The 10,492-nt window shown below is 33.8% G+C and overlaps 1 protein-coding gene across 1 annotated transcript; it reads right to left on the minus strand.

The window, feature by feature from the left end:
- Window positions 1-4,032: 4,032 nt before the first annotated feature.
- LOC122276668 (protein NRT1/ PTR FAMILY 5.6-like) lies at window positions 4,033-8,021 on the minus strand. The gene is made up of 4 exons (XM_043086548.1): window positions 7,705-8,021; window positions 5,819-6,036; window positions 5,179-5,723; window positions 4,033-5,059 (listed from the first exon to the last, which is right to left on the minus strand). The coding sequence occupies exons 1-4, from the start codon at window positions 7,853-7,855 to the stop codon at window positions 4,198-4,200; spliced, it is 1,776 nt and encodes a 591-aa protein (XP_042942482.1). The 5' UTR covers window positions 7,856-8,021; the 3' UTR covers window positions 4,033-4,197.
- Window positions 8,022-10,492: the final 2,471 nt, after the last annotated feature.

Below are 10,492 nucleotides of genomic sequence, written 5' to 3' on the forward strand. Positions count from 1 at the left end.
CACAAGCTAATAATGCATGGATGACAGTAAAAGCATAAATGCATAATCAAATTCATAACTAATTAAAGCATAACTTGGCGTACAACATAGCATAATTGACATAACTTAAATTGAAATATGAACTGAACCTGACTTGACATGAACTTGATCTGAAACTTGACTTAGCATGAACTTGCTTTGAAACTTGAATTAACATGAAAAATACATACTCCACAGTTGTTGTGGCCCCATGTATTCTACGTGTAAATACATACTCCACAGTTGTTGTGGCACCATGTATTCTATACAAACTTGACTTAACATGAAAAATACATACTCCACAGTTGTTGTGGCCCCATATATTCTACGTGTAAATACATACTCCACAGTTGTTGTGGCCCCATGTATTCTACAGAAACTTATTCTTTAACTGCTTAAATACATACTCCACAGTTGTTGTGGCCCCATGTATTCTATATGTCACAATTGCTGTGTCTCACGTAGTGTATGCGCCACAATTGCTGTGACCCCATACATAAGTAATCAAAATGAAACGTGACTGGAATACGAAATGACTAAAGCCCTGATATAACATAACGTGACTTGAACATAACTTGAAATACATGACCAACTTGAGATAGAAACATTTCGTAACATGGCATAACATATAATAGACAACATATTTAACATGACATACTTGCAACAGTGAATATTACATGACTTGACATACATGGAATAGATGGCATACTTAGCATGACGTACTTGTAAGGTACAGTAATACATGACAGAATATATTATGTAACAAATAAAAAATTGATGACAGAATAAATTCTGTATAATAGACAATTACGTGATAACTTGGCATGGCATGACATATATGATAACACACATACATACACTGTAGTTCCTTTACTTAGCACACATACACAGTAGACTGCTAGTAAGTTAAAAGCTAACTTACCTCAATCTCCGCGTTTCTTATAAAACTTCAAGTGCGATCACAAGGAACTGTAATTAGTGATTCTAAAAGTTAAAACTAAATCACTAATAATTTGAAATATGGAAAATACTAACTTAAAGAGTAAAATTTTTATTTTACTATCTACATGTAGGAAAATGACCGTTTTAACCATAACTTAAGGATTTTGCATACTAATTTCAAAAGTTTCCAAAATTTACATTCCTCATGTAAATTTTGTCCTAAAGTTAAATATCAACTTAGAAAAATTTAAAACAAAACACAACTATGAAGAACACACTATGGCCGAAACATCCATAGGCCATTTCCCTTGATTTTTGTTGCAATTCCTTCCAACTTCAAAACTCATGCTTAAACCAAAATTTTGCAACAAACATCTTCCAATCCTAAGTTCAAAACCATACTTAAAACATCCATTTAGAAAAAGCTAATAATTAACACCAAATTGTTTTGTAAAAAGATTCAAGCACTTGAATCACAAGTTTTGACCTTAAATCAAAACATCTCTAAGAATTTTAAAAATCAAATCTTACTTCTAACATATTCATAATATCATCCTAACATCAACCATGCTTTAAATCATCAAAATAAAGTCACCAAAATCACAAAATAACATTTGGAGTTTTTGGTTTTACACTTAGTCCAAAAACAGAAACTTTTTCCTCAACTAGTTTTGATAAATCTCTTGATCTATGACTTATAAATATATGATCTTCAAACCAAACCATCACATGGTTTAAAAAGATGTCCTAAAACATATATAAGCTTCTAATTCAAGATCACATGGTTAGAAATTAACCAAAACATAAATTTAGCCAAGAATATCCACACTTTGGCTTATCTGAATATTTCTTTGCATAAAATTTCATATCTTTGAAACTAACATCAAATATCTTCAAAATAATAATATAAAATGTATATAAGATACTTAGGATCCTCCAATAAAATTATTAAAGTCATTAGAATAGGTTTAGACCACCAAAGAGTTAAACTTTCTCAAAACAGAAACTGTTTTTCTTCTTCCAGTTTCTAAGTTTCTAAATCTAAGAAAATATTTCATCAAAACCTTTAATCATGCAAAAAGCCTCAGCCAATAGTCACATATACATGTTAACAATACTCCATAAAAATTTTGGACCAATATCTATCCATTAGCTTGGTCAAAAACTCCAAACTATAACATATTCTCCAGTCTATCTCCTAGAATGACCTTTCTATAGTTTATATAATATTTGACTGACTAAATGATCTTCAAACGGGGCAAATAATATATCCATGTAAACTAGACTCAAAAAGGAACAACATATATGAAGGAGACTTTATGATAAAACACTTACAAAAGCTTCGAAATGGGCGTGCAAAAGAACTCCTAAAAGCTGTCCGAGAGAAAGTATTTGATATTCTTTTAAAGGAACGTGTAAATGAAGATAAGTTTGTAGGTGATGGCTGGAGCTACTTATGGACGAGATAAGGAAGATGATAAGGCTGGAGTTGAGAGTTGAGTGTAGTTTTCTCCTACCCAAAATATCTATAAAAGATTATCTCATAATATTCTATCTAATAATATTTACAAAAAAATCAACTTAAAATATTTTTATCTAATAATATCTATAAAAATCAACTCAAAATATTTTTACCCAATAATATTCAGGAAAATTACCTCAAGATATTTCTTTTTATCTAATAATATTTACAGTTTTGAACAGACGTTTTGTCTAAAAATATGAAAAAATGTTATTGCGCCATAAAACTTTAAATAATCCTCCGAGTCTAATGGCACAAACCGTAATACATTTTGACACTTCTAACTATCTCCAATAATCAAAAACACACTTCTGATACCATAGTAAATAATAACACTAACTATGTAGTTAGACAAAAACCTATACGATTAATGGATTCGTGAAAACTTATGGGGTTTTCACGAGGTTCCTAAAGTTAATAGAAATTTCACAATTGAATTTTTAGCGGGCTGTTACAGAATGCATGCATGGTTCTTTAATAACTGCATTGAAATCAACTGCACCCATGAACTAATCCCCTAATCCGCCTCCTTGCTTTAACATGGGATCCTCAACTTCCTTAGATAGTGCCTCAAAAGGAGGCATTGTTTCCATACCTGGCCTTTGACCCATAATTCCCTCATTTTCCTGTAAAATGAAATCTGCTTAATTCTCTCCCAGTATCTTGGAATGTCCATAGGATTTTGCCCCCTCTTTAGGATGATTCGACTGCTTTCCATTTAGATTCTTCAATTTCTCCACGTCATCATCTTCAACCTTGTATGGTAAGGAATAGCTCCTTCATCATCAACATCAACTTCCACTACTTCTCCAACCATGCTCTCGATCTTTTCACCAATGACCCTGGTCATGCCACCAAGAGGGATGTTATGAAACTAGATTCACATGATCGTTTCCTTGTTGAAAGCAATGTTCTTTGGTGCAATGAGACCATCAAACTCATTAAGACATATCATGTTGCGATCAAACGTCCATGACCGCCCTCTCTTCACCTTCTCCATATCGTGGGCATTGTGAAACTCAATCAAGAAAAGGCTATCCCCGACACCTTTGAACTGTACCCCTCCCTTTGGCTTCCAAACCTTTAGCATCGTGACCTTGAAAGCTTCTCCGATAATGATTTTATCCCCCACAATAAGGCCAATAAGACAAAGCCTCCCACATGCATCTAGTCACCACTTCGTTTTTTTTTTTTTTTAACTCCCAGATCTAGTCCCAGTCACATTTTAATCAGCCATTTAAAATATTTTTTTCAATAAATAATATAATTTATTAATTAGTAGATGATCTATCCAACAGAAAACCTTCTGTTTACTGCATTGATCTTCTGGTTATTATTGAAATTTCCCTAAAGAAATTATAATCGCAAGATCAGCCAATATTATTTTAACTTCAGTGTCATAATTTCTATCCTTAGAATCTTTTTCAAATTTGACGGTCCGAAAGTGTTTTCCGCAACGGAACAAACACAAATAGTTGGATCTCATGTAAATGATGATGCTTTAGCATGATGTTAACATGATTTGCCTTTGTTAATTACATGGAAAACTATGAACTGAAACACATGCTTATAACACAAACTTCAATCAGAATTGCAATATTTCTAACTTCTAAGAAGAGTACATTTCTTTTTTTTCTTAATTTGGTCGTCATTTAAATATTTAGACATTTAAGCTAGCTGCAGTTCTATAGGCTCCTTCCTTAAAAGATTACTACCTATACCATGGCATCATCATCGCCTTCAATATTGCAGTCTGCCACAGCCACCCTCTGCACAGTTTTATAAGAATACCTTCGAGCCAAGAACACAAAAAAGAGCATGTTCACAGCAGAAATTCCAGCCAATAGCCAATAGAATTTGTCCAAACGGCTAGTATTCAAATCTTTTCCAAACCAACCGTGTCCATCCTTCTTGGTTAAACGTCCAACAATGGTTATCAACCAACTACTCACGAAGTTTGCAGCTCCTATAACACTTAGGTAAAATGCAATGCCTAAGCTCCTCATAGAGTCTGGGACTTGTTCATAAAAATACTCCTGCAAGCCCACTAGAGCAAATCCATCTCCAATACCGAGGATGAGAAATTGGGGAGCCAACCAGAAAACACTCATGGAAAGTGAGCTCTTTCTGGGATCATTCTCCACTATGCCTAGCCTTTTCTTCTCAACAAGGGCTGCAACTACCATTACAAGAATGGAGAATAGCATTCCAATCCCAATCCTCTGTAGTATAGTGATTCCTCTCTCGTTTCCTGTTGCCTTTCTTAGAGTGGGAACGAGGATTTTCTCGTAGATAGTGACGGAGATAATCATTCCAATGGCAGCAACGGCGTAAATCGAGGCCGGGGGAAGCTCAAAACCATTTCCAATCTTTCGGTTTAGTATAACACCTTGTTTGATAAAAAAGGTGGTGCCTTGTGCTATACAAATTCCAAATGGCAAAGTAGCAAGCCATATGGGGATCATGTTCAGAACAAGCTTCAACTCCTCAACCTTTGTCACGGTCGCAAGTTTCCAAGGACTCTGCTTCTCAGCTGGATTATCCTTGTCTTCAAGAACAGCTGCTTTGTCAAGAAATCTGAAATACAATACCTAGAAAAATTATTCATCTCTCCAGTGTATCGATCTCAGTTTTTCATCCTGCTGTCTGATATGGATAATTTGTGTTCAATTAAAATTAGGGGTTGACATGCTTACTTGAGTTTGTTTGTGTGACACAGGAATCTCCCTTTGGTTTTCTCTGCCTTGGGAATTTCAAACAATTGAGCTACACTGGAAGGGTAAGGAACATTTCTCTTGCGAATGGCTGCTACAAGAACTTGCAACAATGGCGTCAAGGGGCTCCCTGTTGAATGTCTGTAACGATAAAATGGCCTTCCTATGATGAAGATAACCAACGACACTGCCATGACTGCCGTGAGTATGATATATGAAGAACCCCAGTTCACATGGTCTTGCACATACACAATCACAGTCACACCAAGTAGAACTCCAGCACAAAGGGCAAAGTTCCACCAGTTGAAGTATGTCATCTTCTGCCTTCTTTCTTCAGTGTGATCATCATCAAACTGGTCCGCTCCAAAGCTCTCCAAAGAGGGTTTATGCCCTCCAGTTCCTACTGAGATCATGTAAATGGCAAGGAAAAAAACCACCTCGTGAACCTTCCTAGGCTCTATGCACATATCAGTCTCACAAGCCTTTAATCCTGGTATGAACCATGACAACGTCAGGAGGATCAGACCCTGCAGTATATCAATATCAAGCACAGAATTTTGTCAGTCTAAGACCTGAAATGTACAAAAATTTTAGACCAATGATCTGGTCTTTAGATTTATACCATGAGATAGATGATGGTTGACACGAGCACTGTCGAGAATCGGCCTAAGTAAGCATCAGCTATGAACCCTCCCAACAGTGGCATCAAAGTAGTAACACCAGACCAGTAGTTCACGTTCTTGGCTGCTGTCTCAAGGTCTTGAAGCATTACTTTGCTGAGGTAAAGGATCAAGCTGGTTGCAATTCCAAAGTAACTCAATCTCTCACTGAACTCGATTGCTGCCCAAATGATCAAACACAGTCAAAAATTAATTTAGTTAAAGATAATTCGCTGTCTTGTACCGGTCTCCTTCACATGCATGGTACAGATTTAAATGCTCATTGCTCGTTTCAATTTATATTTTGGTTCTATGCCATGATTTAACCCTTTCAAAAAGTGCATCATCACTCGTTTAAATGAAGAGAATAAACTTTTTTTTTTTTTTAATGGTTCTACTCATCACTACTGGGTCCTTTATCCGTGTTGACCTCAAAAAGTGGTAGGGCCGATCTACCAATGAATTATTTCCGATGTTTCCGAAGAAATGAAGATAGTGGGGGCCCGGAAGGATTTTATCGTATATTTGTTGCAGACGTGGAAAATGATGATGAAGGATTGTTACTTCTCTGTTTACTAAATTACAAGAAAAACGAATTCAAAGTTGAGGATTCGTAGCTAATTAATTAACTAGAAAAGGGTGTTTGTGTCTTTGTGATATGAATTGACGTAAAATTAGAGCTCCCGAAACAGGTCCAGATCTACTAATTAAAACGGTAGTCTCAGCCGCAATGCTTTTGTACATAATGCGAAAGGGCGGCCATTATATATTGGGGAGCACTGTCCAAGTTGCTGCAGTGGTCCCGCCACATTGCAGTACTCATGGACCGCCTTACACCACACGCTACTACTCAGAGCATACAGCTTCAAAACATGATTATGCGAATCTAAAACTTGGTCAACGATATTTATACATCCCAATATTTATACCAATAAAATAAATATTTCTGTCAAACTGTCATGGCTTAATATATAAGATGCATGCTGTTATCAAATACATGCCATGGTTGACAGGAACTTGAATACATGCATACAGAGGATCGATTATTTCACCTAACGCCTAAGACTAGATATTTCTCATTCCGATTAATATTAAAAAACTAATATTTATGCAGACTTTTCTGATAGGAAAGCGTTCTCAGACCCCACATGTCAAATCATGCATGCAATTTGATTGCCATTTTTTTGTTCCTTTCGGAATGTACTGACTAATCGGCGTAGTTCTCACGCCTAGCTAGCTACCTCCATGCAATAGCCGCAGGTTCTCTTATAAAAACCCGAAACAAAGTCGACTCGGCTAATCTTATATATGCATATTACATGAACATGCAAGCTATACCAGCTGGTTCTTGGATCATTGCAGTCAAAAGACAGAAAGAAGAAGCAAGTCTACATGGTATTATATATATATATATATATGACACTAGATTAGGGTCACTAACAAGCAGTAACGAACAGATCAAAGTGGAAGTTGAGGGACCTAACACGAGTTAATTCATGTTGAAGAAAGAATATGTTTTTTTTTGTTTAAGGATTATTCCACAAATACGTATAAACATATATCTTGTATACCAATATTTGATAAAAAAAAGAGAGATAATAACTAACACATGCAAAGATAGCGTTCAGCATATCATGTGTATATATATAATTAGGAAGGGTGCATACAAGTGACTAATTAACTTGTTAATACTCTGGTTGCATGCCAGTAGTGGGATGAGGGAAGATATTGAAAATTTAGAAGGATTTTTCCTCCACCTGAACACATGCAGTTCTAGATATAAGTAACAGCATGCTGGGAGGATGTTATTGATCTGTGACATGCATTAATAGCGATTCGTATTCCTTACCAATAATAAACCTGGAGGCCTTCCAAACACCAGTGGAAGTCCGAAGAGGCACTTTTCCTTTATGATCCACAGAAGAATCATGAACCAATAAATTCTCCTGGTCAGTCCGATCTCCTGGTTGACCTGCTTCCTGCTTACTGATCTCCTCCATCTCCTCAGATCACTTCCTTGAGCTAAGATCAGGAAGCTGGTAGAATTTATAAGAAAGAAAGGCTAGCTGGTAGCTAGCCTAGCTATACGATTCGAAAGAGGATTTAAGCTAGTGGCCGTAGAGAGAATATGATTGTTGTGATATGCTTGGCTTTGGGACTGTCATATATATATATATATATATATAGAGGATCGAGGTTAGCTTTTTCTCCACCCACTGAGTTTGGGTTTCTGAGATATATATTCTCCTGTGTAGGGGTCCGAGAGAGAGACAGGTCTCAGACTACGACAAAACTTTCCAAACAATAATATGAAGAAAAAATTCACATTCCTTTTCCACTAGAATGAATGTAATTGTTGGCCCTAATTAGATGGGGAATAGCACCCATGCCAATCTGAATTCGTACGTGTTATAGCAAACAAGTCAATTAAAGGAGGCCGCCTGCCAGCCTAGTATTACTATATAATATGAACGCAAGTACTATCCCCATACATTTACACACACCTGCATGTAAGAAAATAAACGCTCAGCTGTTTAGACGTTTGAGATTTGGCATTTATCGCCTTTTGTAAGTGGGTTATATATATATATATATATATATATTATAACGACCGACAGAACGTAAACTGGTCAGGTATTGGCGATCGACTTAGCGTTGAAATTCTTCTACGGGATTAATGACAAAGAACTTGACCTTTTGATCCAAGAAAAACTCGAATTCCCAAAATATATATATATCCTGAATTATGTCGGTCGTTAGATTATTTCATTCCATTTTTCAGGTACTAACACGTGAGGCATCTCAGTCGATTTAGGAATATTTTGAAAGGAATGAAAATGTTTCAATTCCTATATAGTTTTTTTTTTTCTTTTATAGTGAATTCAAAATTGAGTTTCGAAAAGAAATTAATATATAAACCCTCAACAAATTAATGTTGTACGTACGGTCTATTTTATATATCTATCATTTTTATAATTATTGAATAAAATCCTTTCAATTTCAAGTAATATATATATATGGTATCTAATTAGTTAAATGATTAAATATACTACTATTTATTATTTTATATATTTTTTACTATTATTTATTATTTTTTAATATTATTTAATATTTTATTATTATTCACAACATATCTTAACACTCCTGAAGATCCAAACACATGTTTTAATCTGTATAGAAAATAAGAAAGTCGATCCGATTTATCCAGCTAGCTCGTTCCCACTTCGTACTGTCTATAAGCTCCAAAATAAAAGTCAACCTAATATTTTGTTCCAATCTTTTAATTGGCTGACTATTTAGTATTTCTCACGTCACTAGCCAACGTTTAATTAAATAATAATAATAATAATAATAAGTTTTTAAAAGAAAAATAAAATACCCTACACATCAGTTATATTATTTAAATAATAAAACTCAATTTATAAAATTTAAAATTTATTTTTTAAATTAAATTATATCGTATAAACCATACACTACGCAGAGGATTTAAAATTCTATCCGCAGTGAGAGCTACTAGCCTACTAAGCACGAAGTCGATCATTAACTCGATTAAATTATTAAAAGTAAATTATGATTTTATTTATTTATTTATTTATTTAACTATTATTTTGTGTCACTCGAAGATAAAAAAAAAAGTCAAACAGATTTGTAGCCACGTGCGGACAATTGCCGGTTGCTGGGAATTTATTATCCGGAGCTTAGCGGGCCCGCCAGCTTTTATCTTTGGACATATAGTTGGTTGATTTTTTTATTTTTATTTATTGAATTTTTAAATTATTTAATTATTAAAAAAATAATAAAAATATATAACTTAATTAATAATTTTTTTAATTATTAAGTAAAAATAAATAAATAAATATATGAACAGTAAACTCGTGGAACCATTAATTAACATTTTTCATTAGTTTAATCCGTCAAAAGATATGCCAACAAAAGTATAGAAAAAGATGATAAGATTAAATTTTGTTAATGGGCCATTTTCTCCCTCGTATACTATATTACTATTAAAGAATTTTCCCAACATAAAAATCACGTGATTATCTGCTCCATATGCTTGACGATAAGTATAGAAATGGATAATATTGCTTGAACCCTAATTCAAATACATATTTTTTTATGTAATTATTTTTTCAAACTTTCAAACAAAATATAAAAAATAATTCAATTTTTTCGAATGGAAAATAATATAAAAATATTATATTCTAAAATTATTTTAATTTTATAATATTTTTTATTTAATTTTTTATTTTTATTTTTTCATAATTTCATAAAATTCTTAACTCGAGTAATTTCATTATTATTCACAAATTATTTGACCACTATTTACAAATTTATAATCTCACATCATCTCAACATCCGAACTAGACGTTAATTTAAATATCTTGACCAATTATAAGCAGTACTGGCCGCATATATAACCATAGATAAGTAGGAATGATGTTGTGCCAACTACCAAGCTAAGATACCACATATACAAGATAGATATATACATAGTGGTAATGCTCATGATTGTGATAGCTGTAATGGTAGTTATCAACAATAATATTAGAGCCTCGAATATTTAATAAATATGAACAAGTGGAAGGAATATTTAGCATATGATCAGAATGAAGATTCAGCATGCAGTGGAATTAATA

Source organism: Carya illinoinensis, chromosome 9, assembly GCF_018687715.1.
Source record: "Carya illinoinensis cultivar Pawnee chromosome 9, C.illinoinensisPawnee_v1, whole genome shotgun sequence".
Classification (NCBI taxonomy): domain Eukaryota; kingdom Viridiplantae; phylum Streptophyta; class Magnoliopsida; order Fagales; family Juglandaceae; genus Carya; species Carya illinoinensis.

Bases quoted from the DNA above. Each gene is read 5' to 3' on its own strand.
- LOC122276668 (XM_043086548.1), bottom strand. From the start codon at position 7,855: ATGGAGGAGATCAGTAAGCAGGAAGCAGGTCAACCAGGAGATCGGACT. The intron at 6,037-7,704 runs GTAAGGAATACG...TCATTTGGGCAG, and splicing joins GGCCTCCAGGTTTATTATTG to CAATCGAGTTCAGTGAGAGA. The intron at 5,060-5,178 runs GTAAGCATGTCA...ATTGTATTTCAG, and splicing joins TGTCACACAAACAAACTCAA to ATTTCTTGACAAAGCAGCTG.